The sequence below is a fragment of the Mobula birostris genome, chromosome 4 (assembly GCF_030028105.1).
Source record: "Mobula birostris isolate sMobBir1 chromosome 4, sMobBir1.hap1, whole genome shotgun sequence".
NCBI lineage: Eukaryota > Metazoa > Chordata > Chondrichthyes > Myliobatiformes > Myliobatidae > Mobula > Mobula birostris.
In genome coordinates, this window is record NC_092373.1 from 12809305 (window position 1) to 12832671 (window position 23367).

At 44.4% G+C, this 23367-nt stretch overlaps 1 protein-coding gene across 1 annotated transcript; it reads left to right on the forward strand.

Annotated features, from left to right (window-relative positions):
- The first annotated feature begins 1874 nt into the window (after positions 1-1874).
- On the forward strand, positions 1875-17012 carry LOC140195849 (extracellular calcium-sensing receptor-like). Its single transcript, XM_072254488.1, is given in 6 exon segments — positions 1875-1972; positions 9072-9363; positions 11356-12192; positions 14598-14825; positions 15887-16010; positions 16099-17012. Coding segments are annotated over 5 exon segments (2361 nt in total). The 5' UTR covers positions 1875-1972; positions 9072-9105.
- The last annotated feature ends 6355 nt before the right edge of the window (positions 17013-23367 follow it).

Consider the following 23367-nt stretch of genomic DNA (forward strand, 5'->3'; position numbering starts at 1 on the left):
AAGGAGGCAGGAGACTGCTGATTGACTTAGACAGATTAGGAGAATGAGCAAAGTGCGGCAGATGAAATAGTGCAAGGTAGTAAGTGTTTAAATTCCACTTTATTAGAATAAATAAAGCTGCAGAGTTTATTTTCTAATCAGGAGCACATTTGGAAATCAGACGTGCAAAAGCCGTTGGGATTCTTCGCACAGGAATTCCTAAGGATTAATTTACATGATTAGTCGATGGTAAGTAAGGCAAAGTCAATATTACATTATTTTCGAGTGGATTGGAATACGAAATAAATATTTTAATACTGAGGGTTTATAGGTTATTAGTCAGATCACACAGAGTATTGTGAGCAATTTTGGGCCCTGTATCTAAGAAGGCATTTGCTGGCAAAGGTGAGAGTCGAGAGGATGTTATCGAGAGTATTCCCTGTAATACGGATTTAAAAGTACGAAATGAAGATTGTTTCATGGTGCTGTGCCTATATTCGCTATAGTTGAGAGGAGGGAGATGGATTCTTATTGAAACATATGCAATATTTTAAGGCCACTATAAAGTGGACGGGGAGAGGATGTTTCCTATAGTGAGGGGAGTCTAGCACCAGAAATAGAGTCTCAGAATATGACATCCCATTAGAACAGAGATGAGGCAAATTCTCTTTAACCCTGGGCTGGTTGAAACTGTAGAAATTATTGCTGCAGATGCCTGTGGAGGACAAGCCATTTAGGATATTTGACGAAGGGTCTCGGCCTGAAACGTCGACTGTACCTCTTCCTAGAGATGCTGCCTGGCCTGCTGCGTTCACCAGCAACTTTTATATGTGTTATAGGATATTTAAAGTGGAAGTTGATAGGTTCTTGATTAGTAAGGGCGTCAAGGGTTACGGGGAGAAGGCAAAAAACGGGTTGAAGAGGGATACTAAATCAGCCATGTTGGTATAGCAATTTAGACTCTCTGAGCTGAATGAGCGAATTCTGCACCTATATCTGATGGACGTATGGTCCTAGGGAAACCTATATCTTATCTGTCATTTCGGGGCAGTTTATAATCCACCAGGAAGTACATAATAAATAGTTTTGGACAACAAAGTATCTCAATTAGAGTGGTGTATTGTGCATTTCAGTAGAACAGAAGTTATTCTGGGAATGGCTGCCGTTGTGACTGGCTCAGCAATTGATTTACTCCCTTTAACAAAGTACATTGTTTCTCAACATATAATTACAGATTCAAGATTGCTTAATGTCATTTCCAGTGTCCAAGTGTAAAGGAGAACGAAACAATCGTTACTTCGGATCCAATGTTGCAAAAGATCAAGCACACAATAACAAAAACAACCTCAATGAATATAATTACATAAGATAGCTTATATACATTGATTGAGTGTATGGATATATAGTGACGTTATAATGTCTGTACATAATGTGACTCCAACAGGAAATCATAAAGTAATGAAGATGGAGCATCTTACAGGGGTAAATAATGCAAGAGTTGGAGTGATTATGGTCGCAGTAATGCAAGCCATTGGTTATAACAGATTCGGTTATTTTTCTTTATGTAAGTATCAACTCGGCCGTATTCGTGTTTAGCTATCTGTGAGCTTCGCAGAGCATGACACGGCTAATTCCGTTTCTTTGTCTATTTTTTTTTAATTAGACAAGGAAACCAACTTATTCCCTCCTGACCTTCGATCGGGGAAAGCAACATTGTTCGCCCAAGCATGAGCTCCAATATAAAACTGCGTCGTCCTTTGACGGCAAGAGTCAGAACCAAAGCAGATATGTGTTGTATAGTGATTTGTGGGTTCTTGTTGCATGTTACAGTGTCATCTGGCAGCCTGATATGTAAACGTAGGGAAATGTTTGATTTGTTCAGTTTATCGAAGCAAGGAGACATCGACATCGGCGGAATTTTTGATCTGCACTCCCGTACAGAAAAATCGGAACTTTCATTTCAAACCAAACCAAGAGCGGTAAAATGTGAAAGGTCAGTTTATTGAGCCGATTGATGGGTTTATCACTTTCTCTGTAACTTAAAACTAGTTTGATGTTTTCTCCTTTCACGGTCTGATGAAGGACATTGGCCCTGTCCACAGATTTGATTGACCCGCTGAAAGTTTTCAGCGCTTTCTGGTTTTGTTAAACAACAACAGGAATTCTGCAGATGCTGGAAATTCAAGCAACACACATCAAAGTTGCTGGTGAACGCAGCAGGCCAGGCAGCGTCTCTAGGAAGAGGTACAGTCGACGTTTCAGGCCGAGACCCTTCGTCAGGACTAACTGAAGGAAGAGTTAGTAAGAGATTTGAAAGTTGGAGGGGGAGGGGGAGATCCAAAATATAGGAGAAGACAGGAGGGGAAGGGATGGAATCAAGAGCTGGACAGGTGATTAGCAAAGGGGATATGAGAGGATTATGGGACAGGAGGTCCGGGGAGAAAGACAAGGGGGGGGGGCAGAGGATGGGCAAGGGGTATAGTCAGAGGGACAGAGGCAGAAAAAGGTTTTGTTAGTCGGTTTACTAGGTGGAGATAGGAGAGTTGTAAATATGGTTGCGATAGAATTAAATTCACATTCCGTTTTTATTCCTGGTGCCCGCCATCTCGAGAATAATCGGCCAGATATCAGCATGAGCATGACCATGAATCCTATTTCATAGATTCAAGTCAACACCCTTACTAGGCTATACATTCGATCCCACCAGCGTATATAGTTGTGTTTGTTGCATTGGGAATTTGGATGTACTGTACTAGGAATTGTTTGGTGAGGTGGTTAGCAACACGCAGCAAAAAAAAGGAAACAACATTAAACAATTATAAAGAAAAAGGAATTATATAAAATAAAATTAAAGTTTAAAGTATGGGCATGGAATAAAATGTGTACAAATACATAAACACCAGCCTATGTTTATAAAGTAAACCGTATTCTGCACACTTGTGTCAGGTGTTTACAGTTCAGCGTCAGGGCATTAGATAGAGGGATCGGAGGGATAACGAGAATAGTTGATCCTGTGGAAAGAAATGTTTAAGCTGGCGTAAAGCTTTTTTTTTTTTGTTATTTCAATAGACCTGTAGTGCTTTATAGAAGGAAGCTTTTGGAAAAGGCAGAGTGCAAGGTGAGTAGTGTCCGTAATGAGTCTTCCTGCCTGTTTCTTTGTCCTGGAACATACACGACCTGTACTGATGATAGACTGCAGCCAGTGACCGTTTCTGGTGAACTGACAGTTCGCTGTAGTTATCATATACTGTGTGAGGATGCTGCACTAAACTAGACAGTAATGGGCTGATGGGAGGGTGCTCTCTGTGGTGCCAGAGTATAACCGCACCAGAATGTTCTGAGGAAGATGGAATTTTACCGACTGCCGCGAGACGTAAATGTTCTGCCGAGCCTTTTGTTAATGAAGGACCACATCTGAGATCAGCGAAATAGTAATGTACAAGAACCTGAATGTACAGACGGTGGTGACTGCACAGTTGTTGGATGATGAGCAGGTGCAGAGGAGAAATAATTCTTCTGCAGTCGAGCTCCGCGGTTTTGATGGCATTCAGCTTCAAGTTGAACCAGAACATTAGCTTGTATATTTCTTGGTGGTATTTGGATTTGGCAGGTCTGCTAATGTCCAAGAACGGCGCTGTCATCCGCAGACTGTTTCAGTAATCGGATGGATCACTCAAGACACTAATTGTTATGTAGACAAATTAGGAGAGAAAGAGAATTCAACACACTGCTGTGACACACCAGTGCAGAGAGTGGGATGTGGAGATTTGTTTGCTTAATCTCCCATGGTGTCTCCTGTCAGACAGGAAGATGGTGATCCACCTGTAGATGGTAGCTAGTACGGGAAGTTTGGAGGGTTTTTCGAGAAGAGGCTAAGGGACGATGTTATTGACGGCTGAATTAAAATCAACAAAGAATATTGGCAGGGGAGTCCAGGTGCTGTAGTATGCAGTTAAGACCGATGTTAACTGCATTACCTACAGAATCTGTTAGCTCTGTAAGCGAGCTGCAGCAGACATAGAAAATATTAAGTTATGTGTCTGTCACACTGGTGGGGCATTGGGAGCAAGGGTGGACCCAAATGCAAGGCACATCTTGTGAGATTACTTAGATTTAGTTTATTGTTCGATACCAGGAGAGCAAGGCAGGAGCAGGAAACAGCGAACTGGACAAGGACTAGGACTAGGCTGGAACCATGGTTCTGGGCTAGGACACGGAATCGGCTCCCAGAACTAGAGAGACATGAAGAGGCTAGGGTATGGACTCCGAGCCCGAGACTGGGCAAGGACCCTGTACCTGGGTCTTGCCTCGGGCTCAGACCCCAGAACCAGGCATGGACATGACATGGGCTAGGGAGAGGAGGAACATGGGAACACAGAGCCTCGGTCTCAGGAGAGCAGGTACATGGAACCATGGACACATACATAGAACACAGAGTCAGGACCCTTCCTTGAGTACAGGACATAGGGCCGGGACACATGACCCTCTGCAGGGCAATGGCAAACAGCCTGACTTACCCCACGGAGACGAGGACAAGACACGACGTACATGACCCCCCGTGGGGCAACAGCAAGATGGCCTGACCTACCCCACGGAGGTGAGGACAGGACATGACTCCCCACGGGGCAACAGCAAGACGGCCAGACTTACCCCAACGGAGGCAGGGACAAGACAAGACAAGATCAACACGAATGAACACCAGACAGTACCTATCTAGCTCTAGAGGCGAGAGAGGCAGAGAAGGGATTCAGACAAGGGGGTAGGACAGGAAACACAGACCACCAGGGCCAGGACTTGACTCAGAACTGGGAAGCCGCCAGGAAAGGACTTGACTTGGTGCTTGAATGCCACCGGGCCAAGGACTTAACTTGGTGCTTGAATGCCGCCAGAGACGGGACTTGACGTGGAACTTGAATGCCGCCGGAGCCAGGACTTGACTTGGAGCCTCCGGGTAGTGGCGAGCTCACGACTCGACCTGAGAACACTAGAGAGCGGTTCTTAATTCCCTCCGGCGGGTTAACTGACGGACCCACCTTGATGAGGAAACTTTGCAGGCTCACATTGGGCGAGGTAACTGGACAGGGTTGCTCCGATGAGGAAGGGCGAATTACCAGCACTCGCTTCGGCAGAGACTAGGCTTGCTCCAGCCAGATAACATTAACACGCCGTGAATTTGCAGACGATCCCGCGCCAAACGGCTAAAAGCCGGAGACTATAAACTACTGGTTCAGCCGAGCGTTAATTGCCTCTAATCACCAAAGTCGAGGGACACGGGAAAACAGGGAATTTGCGGTCCGGATCGTAACATAAACAAGGTAAATTTAAAGAGACTCCGATCCGGACCATGATAGTGTCTGAGAAATGACATGACCAGGCGTTCAAAATCCTTCTTTATGACTGATGTGAGTGCAAATTACCCGTAATTAGTATTGAAGCCTAAACATAAACAACGTCCTCTAAGAGATTTGAGACGTTTTACGAAAGCACGAAATTACATTTCTGTTTAGTGACTTACATTCTCAATTAAATATAGCAAAAAATGATTCTGAAGAAAACACACGAAACATTTGAGGAATACAGTCGGTCTGGCAACATAAGTGAGGGGAAATAAACAATCCACTTTTCGGGCTAGGTGTTCAAAGAGTTAGTCTCTGTTTTGATATCGGCGTCCTTATAAAGAGTTTGAGGTTACCACCACTAAATGTCAAAGGTTTTTAACTAGAATTTGCAATATTTGCTGTTTTAGAGACTTGGAAACGAAACACTGTGTTGAAGCACCCGTGACAGCTGTCCTAACGCCAGAAAGGACTGATAAAATTCCAGAAAATATAATCAAATTGATGTTATTGTTTGCATATCCTTGCATAAATTTAGATACGTAAACACATTTTCGATCCAGCTGTTTTTTTGTTTAATAACTGCCTCACAGAAACACCGTGACTACAACGGGAACAGCCACCTGTCATTTCCCACTACAGATGCTCCAGCGGTTCATCTTTTGCTCCATACCAAAGTTCTTTTTTGGACAGTTTGGCGAAGTGAATCAAAGTGTCTTTATCTTCTGAAACAAAGCACATCGATCAAAAAAGATAGGAATATGATTAAAAACAGAAGATGTTGAGAACTGTTAAATTAGAAAAAGAAGTTATTTTTGTGTTTTTTTCCCCTGGTGAGGGACTTGGACATGAAGTGTTAACTCTTTCTATTTCAACAAATCATGACTGCGTTTTTGAATCAGAATCGGAATCAAGTTTATTATCACTGGTAAGTGATGTGAAATGTGTTAACTTAGCAGCAGCAGTTCAATGCAATACCTAATAGAGAAGAAAAAATATATAATTATAATAATAAATAAATCTTATACAGTATAATTAATACAGTATTGGTATATTGAATAGATTGAAATGGCAGAGGTGAAGAAGCAGTTCCTGAATCGCTGAGTGTGTGCCTTCAGGGTTCTGTATCTCCTTCCTGGTGGTAACTGTGTTAAAGGCACATGTCCTGGGTGCTGGCGTCCTTAATAATTGACACCGCTCCTTGAAGATGTCCTGGCTACTTTGTAGGCTAGTACCCAAGATGGAGCTGACTAAATGTACAACAGCTCTCTGCAGCTTTTTCCGGTCCTGTGCAGTTGCCACCACCCACCCCCCTCCACCCCATACCAGACAGTGATGCAGCCTGTCAGAATGCTCTCCACGGTACAACTATAGAAGTTTTTGAGTGTATTTGTTGACATGACAAATCTCTCCGGACTCAATGAAATCGTTGTCTTGCCTTCTTTATAACTGCATCAATATGATGGGACCAGGTTAGGTCCTCAGATCTTGACACCAAGGTAACTTGAAACTGCTCCCTCTCTCCACTTCTGATCGCCTATGAGCATCCCGCTATGTGTTCCTTTGACTCACCCTTCCGAGAGTCCACAATCAGCTCTTTCTTCTTACTGTCGTTGACTGTCAGGTTGTTACTACGGCACCTCTCCACTAGGTGGCATATCTCACTCATGTATGCCCTCTCGTCACCACCTGGGGTTCTACCAACAATGGTTGTATCGTCAGCAAATTTACAGATGTTATTTGAGCAATGCCTCGCCACACAGTCATGGGTAGATAGAGAGTAGAGCAGTGGGCTAGGCACAGACCCCTGAGGTGCACCAGTGTTGATCGTCAGCGAGGAAGAGATGTTATCACCAATCCGCACATATTGTGGTCTTCGGGTTTGGAAGTCGAGGATTCAATGCCGAGGGAGATACAGAGGCCCAGCGTCTGCAACTTCTCAACCAGGATTGTAGGAATGACGGTATTAAATGCTGAGCGATAGTCGAAGAACAGCATCCTGACATAAGTGTTTGTTTGTTCATATGGTCTAAAGTTGTTGTGGCGGTAGGTAATTTTCAACGGATGCAGGCCCTCGCTGAGGCAGGCGTTCAGTCTAATCACGACCAACCTCTCAAAGCAGTTCATCACTGTAGATGAGAGTGCTACCGGGCGATAGTCATTGAGGCAGCTCGCATTATTCTTAAACACAAAATAATCTGCAGATGCTGGGGTCAAAGCAAGACTCACAACACGCTGGAGGAACTCAGCAGGTTGGGCAGCATCCATGGAAAAGATCGGTCGACGTTTCGGGTCCGGACAAAGGGTTCCAGCCCGAAACGTCGACCGATCTTTTCCACGGACGCTGCCCGACCTGCTAAGTTCCTCCAGCGTGTTGTGAGTGTTGCTCACATTATTCTTCTTAGGCACGGATACAATTGTTGCCTTTTTGAAGCGAGTGGGAACTTCCGTCTGTAGCAATGAGAGATTGAAAATGACCTTGAATACTCCCACCAGTTACTTGGCACAGGTTTTCAGACCCTTACCAGGTACTCCATCTGGACCATCCGCCTTGCGAGGGTTAATGGTCTTTAAAAAGAGCCTAACATCGGCCCCTGAGACAGAGATCACAGGGAAATCAGGTGCAGCAGGGACATTTACAGCTGTCGTTGTATTCACCCTTCAAAGTGGTCGTAGAAGGCGTTGACTTCATCTGGTAGTGAAGCATTGCTGCCCTTCATGCTATTGGGTTTCACTTTGTAGGAAGTAATGCCTTGCAAACCCTGCCAGAGTTGTCGTGCATCAGATGTCATCTCCAGCCTCGTTCGAAATTGTCTCTTCGCCCTTGAAATAGCCCTCCGCAGATCATACCTGGTTTTCTGGTACAGGTCTGCATCGCCAGACTTGAATGCCGCAGATCTAGCCTGCAGTAGACGATGTACCTCCTGGTTCATCCACGGCTTTTGTTTGCGTAAGTCTCTGTAGGCACATACTCATCCACACAGGTTTAAATGAAGTCGGTAACAACTGCAGCATACTCATCCAGATTCGAAGATGAATCCCTGAATACAGTCCAGTCCACCGATTCAAAGCAGTCCTGTAGGCGCTCCTGTGCTTCCCTTGTCCAAACCTTCTTCGTCCTCACTACTGGTCCTGTAGTCTTCAATCTCTGTCTATACCCAGGGAGTAGAAGTACAGCCAGGTGATCAAACTTCCAATTTCAATGGCTCTCTACGCATGGAATTGCACGGTAGGCTGTTTGGTGCTGTTATCGGGTGTTCACCAAACTTTTACTTCAAGAAGCTGCCTAAATTATACACTAGACGATTGTGTTTGTTTGAAATGAAAGGACACCCCAGATAAACAATCTGTGTGCACTAGTTCTAATCTGCCACTAATGACACCCGACACACCCCGATCGTATTCCCTTCTCCTCTCACCCCATCCACCATCAGGATGAAGATACAAAGGTCTGAAAATATTTAACATCAGGTATAGGACACCTATCTATACCGCTGTTTTAAGACTATTGAACGGTCCTTCAGTATGATAAAGTGGGCTCTTGACCTTATAGGTACCGCGTTATATTGCCTATCTTCACTGAACTTTGCCTGCGACACTGAAGCCTTATTCTGCACTCCCATGTGCCATGTGGAACTATTGTTGTAATGAAATGATCTATATGGATAGCATGCAAAGGAAATGTTTTCATTGTACATATGATAATCATAAACCAATTTACCAATTCTTTATTTGCCGTGTATCTCTGTCCTACAGTTTTGTACTCCGCCAATTCCGTTTCACACAGGCGATGATATTTGCGATTGAAGAGATAAACCGGAGTCCCGTTCTGCTTCCCAACATTACACTGGGTTACAAGATTTATGATTCGTGCAATCAGCCTCACTTTTCAGTGAAAGCTGCTTTCGAAATGATCAACGGACAGGACCCAACATTCCCGCAGCGATCCTGTCCTTCGCGCTCGCTGGTCCCTGCCATCGTGGCGGATGCAGGATCTTCGCAGTCCTTGGCGGTTGCAGCGTCAATAAGTCCTTTCAAAGTTCCCATGGTAAGACCAGTCTATAACTGCTGGATTCGTATTATTCTCTTCTACAGTCGTCATAGTTGATCTACGGCCGTAAAATAGCGAATCAAGATACAAAATCTGGTGCTCTTATTTCTTCCTGGTAAAATAGATTTTTGTGCTTTCCTTTGTTTATTTACTGTTGAGGTGATCATTAGCTTTTTGTTGAGCCATTGTTTGTTCACCATATGATACTTAATCCCACACTGCAACAGGCCATTCTGCATACTATGTTCTGCTTGACCGTATTCGACCAATCATGCAATCTCCACTCTCAGCGCCTCATCTTCCACAATTCCTGTAATCTTTTGGTTCTCTCACCTGTCCATTTACGACACTTTGATGCACTTCACGAATATGTATAATTCACTGGCACGGAGGAGACAGCAGTGAAACCACGGAGAGAACGTGCAAACTCCAAACTAACAGCAAAAGAGTTCGGGGTCGAACAGTGGTGCGAGACAGCAGCATCAATAACTAGTCTGACAAACGAACGGCTGGTGAAACTCAGCGGATCAGGCTTCCGTGAAAGAAATGAACAGTCAGCGTTTCGGGTGGAGACTGTTCGTGTTCGCTGAACAGGCCAAACGACAGTTTCGAAAGAGCGACCAGTCATTGTCGGTTCAGATGTAGGCTGTCGAGTCCAAAACGTTCACCGTCCACTTACCTCCATGGATGCTGAATAGTCATTTGTCTTCCCCCAGCATCTTGCTTCTTTCTCGAGATTCCAGCGTGTGCTGTCTCTTGTATCTGCATTAACCCGTATGCCAGATCACTGCCATATTTGGCTTATCAATGTTTGGGGGCTAGATATGGTAAACGCCCTACGTATTGATAAATTAGTTGGACAGCAGTAACTTAAAATAAAACTTTATCAGAAACCTTCGAGCATCTAAGTCTCTTGTTTGAGCGTCCAAAGTACATACATGCACAAGTATATATATTAACAGGTTCAATGAAAACCTTACTAACGGACAGCAGGCACGCGTCAAATGCACGCATTCTCAAGAAAAACAAACTTACAGCAAATTACTCGGAGTTTTTTTTTTACAAGAAGGAAAAACGTATGTTCTTTGTGCACCATGACCTGTTACATAGGAAAAAGCGATTGGGTTGCAGGCCAATTTTTATCCATCATCCCGTATCACTATTAGAATCCGGCGTGATATAATTTCTGCCGATGAGAGCTTGACACACTGTGCCTCCATTTACAGCAGGGATTGTATTTCAACTGGACATGGCATACTTAAAGTCGCCGTGATACGGAGGTACGTATTGCATAAACATGAAAGACGAAATGTTTCACTTAGCTGCAGAGCCCTCTTTTGCAAATCTATATTATGCTTAATTTCATTCGTAGCTCCCTTGCAGAAAAAAAAACCTCAAAACTCCATCCATCCTGACCACTCTGTGGAAATCTGAAATTAAAATAGAAAATGTTGACAGTGTTCAAACAGCAGTAGTGATTGGTCATGGATCCGAAAGTTTTCTTCGGATGGTCTCCTCTGCTTGCCTGAACTTGGACCATTCCTCCATTCTCTGTATGAACAGGGTGATTTTCCACAGGGTGGGAGAATAGGGAACCGGGGGAAACAGTTGAAGATGAGTTGGAGATGTTTTAAAGGGATCCTGAGGGGAAGCCTCTTCAGACCGAGGGCACGGGTATCTGGAACAAGCTGCCAGAGGAAGTGGCTGAGCGTGATGTACAGTAATTACAGCATTTAGCACAGACATTTCGACATGTTCATAAATTTAAAAGGTTTAGAGATATTTGAGCTAAAGCAGGCTAATGGGGCCAGGTTAGCGGAGATATAGTTGGGTCAGAAGACTGTATCCGTGCTGTAATACTCTGTGAATCTATACCTGTAAGGAATACACCAATTGTACCACCGTGTCTGTAGATATTGGTCTTTGCCTCCCGCCATCGATCTGATTTTACTGTTTCCTTTTTCTGTTTCCATTGTGGTTTCTGACCAGGTTAGCTATTTCTCGACGTGTACTTGTCTGAGCAACCGGCGGGAATTCCCCTCCTTCTTTCGAACGATCCCAAGCGATTACTTCCAGGCCAAAGCGTTGGCCCAGCTTGTCAAGCGGTTTGGATGGACTTGGATTGGAACGGTGAAGAGCGACAACGATTACGGAAACTCTGGGATGCAGGCCTTCACGGAGACGGTTCAGCAGCTTGGGGTTTGCATTGCCTTCTCCGAGTCCTTCCACAGGACGTATTCGAGAGAAAGGTTACTTCGTGTTATCCGCGTTATTCGAACAGCGTCCAAAAAAGTCGTGGTTGCTTTTCTCGCTCACGGCGATATGACCATTTTATTGAGGGAAATTGTTCGACAAAATATTACTGACATTCAGTGGTTGGGAAGTGAGGCTTGGATCACCACTTCGCTTCTGCGTCCAGAGGAGACCAAAAGATTTGTCACTGGGGCCATCGGGGTCGCCATTCGTAATGTAAATATCCCGGGGTTTAAAGGATTCTTAACGGGTCTCCATCCGTCTGCCTATCCCGGTAATCCTTTAGTGGAAGAATTTTGGGAAAAGACCTTCAGCTGTAGCCTAAAAAGAATACATAAAAACACAAGTGTTACAACAGCCATCGCTCAGCCTCGTCAATGTAGAGGAACGGAGAGTTTAAAGACTGTGTCTAACACCTACACGGACACATCTCAGCTGAGGGTGACGAACAAAGTTTATGAAGCTACTTATGCCATAGCCCATGCACTGCACAATATGTTCTCCTGTAAAAGTGGCGAAGGTCCATTTGTCAACCAGTCTTGTGCAAAAATTTCAAATTTTCAGCCGTGGCAGGTACGTAAAATTGACCAAGTAGTTCGAGCACAGTCCTGTTAAAATTCCCCTAGCTTCTGCGGGGGCCCTGGCAGAAATATTTAAAATGTCGCTGTCTACGGTTGAAGTGCCGGAGGATTGGAGAGTGGCTCATGTTGTTCCGTTGTTTAAAAAAGGATCGAAAAGTAATCCGGGAAATTATAGGCCGGTGAGTTTAACGTCAGTAGTAGGTAAGTAGTAGACATCCTTGCCATAGAGGGAGCACAAAGAAGGTTCACCAGATTGATTCCTGGGATGGCAGGACTTTCATATGAAGGAAGACTGGATGAACTGGGCTTGTACTCGTTGGAATTTAGAAGATTGAGGGGGGGGATCTGATTGAAACGTATAAGATCCTAAAGGGATTCGACAGGCTAGATGCAGGAAGATTGTTCCCTATGTTGGGGAAGTCCAGAACGAGGGACCACAGTTTGAGGATAGAGGGGAAGCCTTTTAGGACCGAGATTAGGAAAAACTTCTTCGCACAGAGAGTGGTGAATCTGTGGAATTCTCTGCCACAGGAAACAGTTGAGGCCAGTTCATTGGCTATATTTAAGAGGGAGTTAGATATGGCCCTTGTGGCTACGGGGGTCAGGGGGTATGGAGGAATGGCTGGGGCGGGGTTCTGAGTTGGATGATCAGCCATGATCATAATAAATGGCGGTGCAGGCTCGAAGGGCCGAATAGCCTACTCCTGCACCTATTTTCTATGTTATTGGAGGGAGTACTAAGAGACAGAATCTACAAGCATTTAGATAGACAGGGGCTTATTAGGGAGAGTCAACGTGGCTTTGTGCGTGCTAGGTCATGTTTGACCAATCTGTTGGAGTTTTTCGAGAAGATTACCAGGAAAGTGGATGAAGGGAAGGCAGTGGATATTGTCTACATGGACTTCAGTAAGGCCTTTGACAAAGTCCCGCATGGGAGGTTAGTTAGGAAAATTCAGTCGCTAGGTATACATGGAGAGGTGGTAAATTGGATTGGACATTGGCTCGATGGAAGAAGCCAGAGAGTGGTGGTAGAAAATTACTTCTCTGAGTGGAGGCCTGTGACTAGTGGTGTGCCACAGGGATCACCACTATTCGTCATCTATACCAATGATCTGGATGATAATGTGGTAAATTGGATCAGCAAGTTTGCTGATGATACAAAGATTGGAGGTGTAGTAGACAGTGAGGAATGTTTTCAGAGCCTGCAGAGGGACTTGGACCAACTGGAAAAATGGGCTGAAAAATGGCAGATGGAGTTTAATACAGACAAGTGTGAGGTATTGCACGTTGGAAGGACAAACCAAGGTAGAACATACAGAGTTAATGGTAAGGCACTGAGGAGTGCAGTGGAACAGAGGGATCTGGGAATACAGATACAAAATTTCCTAAAAGTGTCGTCACAGGTAGATAGGGTCGTTAGGAGAGCTTTTGGTACATTGGCCTTTATTAATCGTAGTATTGAGTATAAGAGCTAGAATGTTATGATGAGGTTGTATAAGGCATTGGTGAGGCCGAATCTGGAGTATTGTGTTCAGTTTTGGTCACCAAATTACAGGAAGGATATAAATAAGGTTGAAAGAGTGCAGAGAAGGTTTACAAGGATGTTGCCGGGACTTGAGAAACTCAGTTACAGAGAAAGGTTGAATAGGTTAGCACTTTATTCCCTGGAGCGTAGAAGAATGAGGGGAGATTTGATAGAGGTATATAAAATTATGATGGGTATAGATAGAGTGAATGCAAGCAGGCTTTTTCCACTGAGGCAAGGGGAGAAAAAAAAACAGAGGACATGGGTTAAGGGTGAGGGGGGGAAAGTTTAAAGGGAACATTAGGGGGGGCTTCTTCACACAGAGAGTGGTGGGAGTATGGAATGAGCTGCCAGACGAGGTGGTAAATGCGGGTTCTTTTTTAACATTCAAGAATAAATTGGACAGATACATGGATGGGAGGTGTATGGAGGGATATGGTCCGTGTGCAGGTCAGTGGGACTAGGCAGAAAATGGTTCAGCACAACCAAGAAGGGCCAAAGGGCCTGTTTCTGTGCTGTAGTTTCTATGGTTCTATGGTTCATCCCCACTTCCTCCTTCCAGCTGGCTTCATCTGCCAAAATCTTGATCAACTTCCCCACCCCAATCCCTTCCCCATACACACCCACTTTCTCATTCTGGCATCTTCCCCTTTTCTTTCCAATCCTGATGAAAGCACTCGGCATGAAACACCAAATGTTTGTACACGTCCATGGGTGTTGCCTGGCCTGCTGAGATCCTCCAGTGCTGGTTGTGTGTTGCTCTGGATTTTCAGCATCCGCAAGATATTGTGTTTACCAATTAAAATTCTCTGTATTTGCAAAATCTTTGGTAACCGATGCCATGTTCTACCGTCTGTGTCGTCCTCCAGTAGGTTTTGCACTACATGCAAATACTAAATTTCACAACTAAGGTCGGAGAAAGAGTAAATTTCGACGAAAACGGGGACTCGGCGACGACGTACGATATTGTGAACCGGCAGGTGAATGACAAGGGGAATGCCACGGTTTTGATTATTGGACATTATGACGGATCCGCACCTTCGGCTGAACAAGTCATAATAAATGAGGGATCGATAGTGTGGACTGGTAGTCGCAGAGAGGTAATATGCGAAAACATATTTGCAGTTTTAACAAAATAATTTTGAAACTGAAGTACCAACTTTTTTTAAGTAACGTAGAAACACGGTTCAGTTTGATGATGTAATTAAACATCAAGACGTCTCGCATCCCCGGATTACGAACGGCTGAATACACTGCATAAGAACGAGATTCCAGTACGGATTTAAATTCAACCCCACCGTAACAGACACACACACCCACACACACACACACACACACACACACGCGCTGTCTCCACTTTTGTATGTTGTCCTTTGAAATTAGACGTCCGTGTTTTTTCATTATGTTATTCAGTGCAAGACTATGAGGATGTCGTTATTCTATCGGGGAATTGTGCGGCCATTCGGACTTACGGCAGAATTGAATTACAATCGGCAGCCAGGCATAGACTGAATATTATCACCCGATTATACATTCGCACAATTAAATGGCCATTAGCAACTAGAGTGTTGTAACATCACGAATGTCTGAAGTTCAGTCATAGGTGTTGTTAGCCGCATGTATAACACACTAAAAATTGTGGGAAAATTCCAGTCATAAAAATTCCTCCCTGGGAAAATCTATTACTGAGAAGAATGACATGAGTTTATACTTTCTCCGAATGACTAGCGGAAATTTTCTCGACAAGTGCGTCATTTATTTCTCTAGATATCAACGTGTACGTAATATCAGCCAGGTAGAGAAAATCAGAACTTCTTGGAACCATACAACACAGAAATATGCCCTTCAGCTCAATTCTTCCTACCGATGTACCAGGCAATCTAACCTTGTCATTTTCGCCGGCATATAACACATAAGATTTATTCCCCTCCAAATATATATCCAAGTACCTGTTAAACGTTGTTATTCCCCGGTTTACAACCAGATCCTTTGGAAGCTTGATCCACATACCAACAATCTCTCTGTGAAGGAGATAACCGTCCAAAATATTTTAAATCTTTTCACACTCATCTTAACTCAACGATCTGTCGTTGCTGCTTCCCCACTAGTGATATTTCTTTGAATAAGTAGACATTAACACATTATCGTTCTTTGCCATGAGATCCCCCAGGCAGTTTGTTCGGACAGCTGTTCCCCCGGGACAAGAAAAGCAGCTCGCAATGGACAGCCTATTTGTTGCTTTGATTGCATTCCGTGCGCACAGGGGACGATCAGTAACGCCACAGGTATGAAGAGGTAGTATCCTTATTGTTCACGGGTTCGCAGGTGTCTCCATTCCACTTATTAAATCAATTTTCCCTTTTCTCCTTCAAGATTCGATTGAGTGCATGAGGTGCCCCAGCGATTCCTGGCCCAACGATGGGCAAGACCAATGCATAGAGAAGCATCTTGACTTTCTCTCATTTACTGAGGTGACGGGAATTGTTCTGACCACACTGGCGCTGACCGGAACCTGCATCACTGCCACGATAGGTGGCATTTTCATCCTTCACAAAGACACTCCGATCGTGAAGGCCAACAATTCGGAGCTTAGCTTCCTTCTTCTCCTCGCATTGAGTCTTTGCTTCCTCTGTTCAATCACATTCATTGGAGAGCCGACTGCGTGGTCCTGTATGTTACGACACACCATGTTTGGCGTTACTTTTGTCCTCTGCATCTCCTGTGTTTTGGGCAAGACTATAGTTGTGGTGATGGCATTTCAGACAAAACTACCCAGCAATAATGTGGCCAAGTGGTTTGGTCCCCTACAACAGCGCCTGACTGTGTTTCTTCTTACACTGCTGCAGTGTTTAATATGCACCGTCTGGCTCATCAAATCCCCACCCCTCCCAGTCAAAAACATGGCCTACTCGAACGAGGTAGTCCTCCTGGAGTGTGACGTGGGGTCCGAAGTAGCATTTTACTGCGTCCTGGGTTACATTGGCTGCCTGTCATTGGTTTGCTTTGCTGTTGCCTTTCTGGCACGAAATCTGCCGGACAATTTCAACGAGGCGAAATACATTACATTTAGTATGCTGATTTTCTGCGCTGTTTGGATATCTTTCATCCCAGCATACGTCAGTTCTCCTGGAAAGTTCACTGTGGCCGTGGAAGTGTTTGCAATTTTGGCTTCCAGTTTCGGCTTACTTTTCTGTATCTTTGCACCTAAATGTTACATCATATTGTTAAAGCCAGAGAGAAATACAAAGAAACATTTGATGGAAAAAGTGACATCGTAAAAAGTGTAAAGTAACATTTATTTTATTTATGTAGTATGGTCATATGTACCAATATTAAGTGAAAAGCTTATCTTACAAGCTATTAACACTGATCAAATCATTAAGGGAATTAAAGTTAAAACAACCGTAATACAGAATAAAGTGTAAAAGCTCCAGAAAAAAAAACTGGAATACAGGTAACAATAAAGTAGAATATCATAAAGGTGTAGATTAGGGGGCTGTGGAGTCATATTTTTTGATAAAGACAGCTTTGGATATATAGTAAGGTTGTGATTGTTTTAGTTAATTGTCTCTCTTTCAAGAAAGATTGTAATTGAGAAATATTGATGAGATATTTTGAATGAATTCATGGTATTAATGTATGATAAAAACATTTTAACTCATTCACAATTTATATGAGTTATTGGTTTCCTTGTTTATGGATGACTGCATAATTCAAAGTTTGAGAATGTAATATATCATCCTAAGGGCTGTAGATATAATTGAAGAGTAGCCTTTGAAATATCTTAGATTTGGAATTGTACATTAAAAAATGCAAGATTTTGCAAGGCAGCAGGACCAAATGGATATTTCTTTCACAGGACAGGAACAACGTGTCCCACCTGTGGCAAGCCAGCAGAGCTAAAGACTGCAAATCAAAATAAAAAAAGAAAAAACATACAAAACAAGATTTATTATTATGAAGCATGTAGTCCTCTTATTGTCATTTAGTAATGCATGCATTAATAAATGATACATTATTTCCTCCGGTGTGATATCACAAAACACAGGACAAACCAAGACTGAAAAAACTGACAAAACCACATAATTATAACATAGTTACAAACAGTGTAACAATACCATAACTTGATGAAGAAGTCCATGAACACAGTAAAGTTCAAAGTTTCTCAAGTGTCCCACATCTCACGCAGACGGGAGAAGGAAAAACTCTCCCTGCCATGCCGACCACGATCCGACTCAGTCATCCGAAAACTTCAAGCTCTGATCAGTACTCCGACACCGAGTACTGAGCGCCATCTCTGTCCGAACGATTCGACCTCCTTTTCGTTCGCCAAAAGCAGGCAAGGCCGGGGATTTCGAGGCCTAACCTCCGAAAGATTCCCCACCACATAGTAACGACAGCAGCGAACGGGCGTTTCAGAAATTTCTCTAGATGTTCCTCTGTGCTTTCATGTCCATTCTCCATCAAATCAGAATTGTTCACGGCCCCTATTTAACAGATACGACATCATTTTTCACCGGAGGACTGCGCGCACACAGCCCGAAGGTAAGAATGGTTGCGAAGAGATGAGAGCCAGTAAACTAACAGGATAGTGTAGTAGAACTCGAGCGAAATTTAACAACAAACGCAAAAACAAACTGTAACGTTCCTATTTAGATAATGAAAGGAATGGATAACCAAATTTGACCTGGGTTTTCAAGAGATTCAGAACCCCAATTTTATCTCCGGAAAATGTCAGATAAATTAAATTGTTGTCTGCAATGGCCTGGAAAGGATAAAGCGCATTTTAATTTCGAGACCTGGGTAGTATAACACTAAGAAACTAAGATTGCATTGCGATACTCTGTTCTATTACTCAAAGAAAGAACCCCATAGTTCGTAAAATAAATTTCATCGTTTTTTATAATTTTGCTTACAATGTGAACAGCAGCAGGCCACGTTCCAAAACATTTCACAGGCGCAATCTGCAGCTAATTTTGTTATTCCGGGGCACGTTTTAAACAACGCCCTCCTGCTCTCTGGACGAACACAAATCTTCAACCAGTAACTATCTCCTCCTTTAAAAAGCTAACCTCTGCAATTCAGGCACTCCTCGTTACTATGTTGATTCCTCCGTCCCAGGACAGTGTGACATCAGGCTGAGAGTGAAACTAGCAGCTAAAGTAGAATAAAGCATGTAATAATCCCCCGTAGGTGCAGTGGAAAATCGTGGAATTATTCTGCTATCACAAGGATATAAAACATGTGCTGGAATTTGCAGCAAAGTGCAAACTGCTCTAGGAGTTCAGAGAGTCGAGCAGCAGCTAAGGAAGCAGAAGAACAGTCAAAACTTTGGGACCTGACTCTAGGTTAGGTCTTCTCCCGCTGACATCACTCACGCTGCACTTGCAGGCACATCCCCGTGTCCATCCAGCTAATAGGATTCTGCTGCTGCTCATTAAATGCAGCCTATTTAACCCCAGATCTCATCTAGATCCCTTGTTCTGTCATTGAAACAGCCGACCTCAATTAGTTGCTCCTAGTTATGACCTGCTTTGTGCAGTTTCTTTTCATTCCTGTTGTATGGCTGTTTATTTTTCGATTTATTAAAGTTATCGTTCACCACTGAGTAGTCTCCCATGCTATGCTTTTAGTCAAGCCTCCTCTACATTTCCTGACGCTCTAATCCTAGTAATGAAAGGATGTTGAATCAACGTGATATTATTATCCTCCCATAAGCTCTTTCAGGATTGACTTGAGATGGAAGAATCCTACAAATTGATAACCGGGAAAGAAGCGCTGCCAAAGGCAAGAAAACTGTAAAGAAATACAAATAGCTTAATATTTTCATGACTTCATTTTAAATCGTGCGCAATAGCTGGGCACCATTTTTGTCGTTTGTATTATTTCCTAATGGTTGAGAATCCTTACAAAATTCTGCACTGAATCTCGAAATTCGAACAAAATCCATTTGTTGGAAAAATTGCAAAGCAGGCGAATATCTGATGCCCAACACAGCGATTGATCAGTAGATGATACCGAAAGTGCAATTCGGCGTTTAAAAATATTGCGACGCATAACAAGTTCAAAACTGGTCAAAATCATGCTCCTGTTTACACAGCTATTGGTACCGGAGTTGAAAAAATTAACCCAAATCAATGAACAAGTCATGCAATATCTCGGCACGGCCATAATTATAGAATCGTCATTCCCAGTCACCCTTACAGGCGGCTCCATACCATCCCCTCAAAATATCCTGGCCGCGGAGACATCTACAGTGACAATGAATAGTCTCGGCTCACTCAATTCCCCTCATCTTTACCGTTCACTCACTTGAACATCACTACTTCTGAACGTTCTGCTATCCACACTCTCAATCCCAATCTCAAGGTCACCTCAAACCTGCAGATAAGAATGATGATATTGTGGTATGGAAGACTGACCTCTAACTTCTAGAGGGAAGATGACAATTTTTTGACACCACTTCTTCTGTACCCCTTGTTTGGGAACATATCCAGGAACATCACACTACTGTATCCCATATCAACACGTATCGTATCACATCTGCACATCACCCCTTCACAGCCTCCAACCTAATTGTTCTCCAAACCCGCACCGTACATTTCTAAGCCCTAACCTACTGGTCTGGGCTGGTAGACGTTTTGTTTCTACCTGCTCCTGCCCTAAAGAACTAATCTCCTCTTATCTCTTATCCATCTTGCCCTTTGCTCACGACTCAACCCCAAGTCCGGTCCCTTTCCACCTACATCCGGGACACCGCCACCACTTTGACAACATTGAATTCCGCAGCCTCAGACGCTTAATTTCACCGTGGACAACCAGCCGCTCCGTGTTTCTATTCCCCTATAAGGAAGACTTCAGGGCTCTCCAATTATTTCTGCAACAGAGGTCCAACCAGCTCCCCTCCACCCTTACCCTCCTACGACTGGTAGAAAATGCCCGCACACATAATAACTCATTAGCTCATCGGAATCCGTCCATTTTCCCCAAATCAAAGCTGCAGCCACGGACAATTCCATGGACCCAAGATATGCTCGTCCTTCCTTTGGCTATGTAGGACACTGAAGAGTGTGGTGGAACAGGGAGAACAAAAGGATCTGGGAATACAAGTCCATAATTCTGTGAAAGTAGCGTCCCAGGCAGATAGGGTAGTAATAAAAAGGCTTTTGGAACAAATTGAGTACAGGAAACGGAATGTTTTTAACAGTGGGCCAATAGTTTTGAAGAGAGAGTGAACTTCATACAGGTCAGGCAGAAGGTTTTAAAAAGGGATCATTTCATAGGGCTCGGAAAATTTAGTAGCAGACTAACTGATTCGCAGACAGAGTGAACTTCGCACAGGATGGGGAGCAGTGCGCAGACGCAGTAGCCCTTATCGCGCAAGGACGCTGAGAACGCTCCGAAATAAGAGAGATTCTGTCTAACGGAGCGGTCATCGGAGTAGTGCAAGTCAGAGTAGTAGGGCTTTGGTTCATCGGGGCTTCCGGAGGACAGGCCTAGGCGAGTTAAGTTACTTTTTTCCCCTCCTCTAACAAGAATAGTTGGTACGAATCTTCTGTTCTGGGTGTTAGATGTGGCATGTCCGGGAGACTTTCAGCCTCCCTGATGGCTACATCTGCACCAGATGCATCGAGCTGCAGCTCCTTAGAGACCGAGTTAGAGCACTGGAGTTGCAGCTCGATGATCTTCGGCTTGTTAGAGAAAGTGGGAAGATGATAGACAGGAGATACGGTCAGGTAGTTTCCCCGGGGCCACCGGAGACAGATAAGTCGGTGACAGTTAAGAGAGTTAAGTATGTCAAAGTCTGGAGAGCATCCCTGTGGCAATTCCACTTAACAATTTCTCCATTTTAAGTGCTGTTGCTACCTGGGGGAAGCAACAGTGGCCGTATCTGTCACTGAATCTGGCCCTGTGACTCAGAAGGGTAGGGCATAGAAGAGGATGGCAGCCGTAATAGGGGACTCTATAGTTAGGGGGACAGATAGGCGATTCTCTGGGCGCGAGAAAAACAAGGAGGGTAGTTTAACTCCCAGGTTCCAGGGTTCGTGATGTTTCTGAGCATGTCCATAATATTCTGAAATGAGAGAGTTAGCAACCAGAGCTCGTGGAACATATTGGTACCAACGACATAGGTAGAAAAGTGTGGAAGTCCTAAAAGTAGAATACAGGGAATTAGGAAGGAAGCTGAGAAGCAGGACATCAAAGATAGTAATCTCGGGATTGCTGCCTGTGTCATGCGACAGTAAGGATAGGAATAGAATGAGGTGGAGGATAAATGTGTGGTTGTAGGATTGGAGCAGAGGGCAGGGATTCAGATTTTTGGATCATTGGGTCCCCTTCTAGGGCAGGTGTGACCTGAACAAAAAGGTCGCGTTACACTTGAATCCGAGGAGGGCCATTATCCTGGCTCCGAGGTGTGCTAATACTATTGGGTACGTTTTAAACAAGATTTGCAGAGGGTTGGGAACCGAAGTGAAGAGGCAGAGGATAGGAAAGTTGGAGCACAAGTACAGATAGCTTGTAGGGATTTCGTCAGGAAGGATAGGTAGATTTTAGAGCAAAGATGTACATAGAACATAGAATATTACAGTACAGGCCATTCGGCCCACAATGTTGTGCCGACCCTCAAACCCTGCCTCCCATATAACCAGGGCCGGACTTTAGGCAGGGCTAGGCTGGGCTGCGGGCTAGGGGCCCGAGCTGCAGAGGGGCCCAAAATAGGTAGCGATCATCATGGCAGACAAAAAAAAAATACGAGAGTGGAGCACAGAAAAGAAAAAAGAAAGAAAAGAGGACTGAGAAAGAAGTATTAAAAAAAGACATCGAAATCGACAGAATTTTTTAAACCTGTTCTCGATGATGCGGCAGTACCATCGCTGTTGTCACAGTCTGAGATCGGTGGACAAATGGAGACTTGTTCAACAGCTAGCGCTAGCACCAGCGTTAGCACAGGATCACCGTCCTTGCCACAGTCAGCAGCTAACGTTGAAGAGGCCGAGAGCATGACTTTGGGATTCCCGACCACAGAGGCCACAGAACAACCAGGTCGGGCCGCCATTAATGTTACCGCTACTGAGGATCCTTATAGCACTGATCCTGCTGACTGGGGAAAGAATCCAACTGAATAAAGTTAACATTTCAAAACTTGAGTCGGAAAGTGGAGAAATTTGTCACAATCGGGTGCTCGGAACGAACCCAAATGCAAGACACAGACACTGAAGTACAAGGAACAGGACTTGACTAGAGAAGGGACGGGACAGGATTCAGACCAGGAGCAGCGACAAGAACGCAGACTTGAGCTAGGGAAAGCGGGACCAGGACTAGGAGGTAAGGCTTCAACTCCAAGCCCGAGACTGGACAAGGACCCAGAACCTTTGTCTAGCCTCGGGATCGGACCGCTGAACCAGGCAAGGACATGACATGGATTCAGGCTGGGGTCTTGGGTCCCGAGCTTCGGCTGCAGGCTGGGGTCTTGGGTCTTGGGTCCCGAGCTTCGGCTGCAGGCTGGGGTCTTGGGTCTTGGGTCCCGAGCTTCGGCTGCAGGCTGGGGTCTTGGGTCTTGGGTCCCGAGCTTCGGCTGCAGGCTGGGGTCTTGGGTCTTGGGTCCCGAGCTTCGGCTGCAGGCTGGGGTCTTGGGTCTTG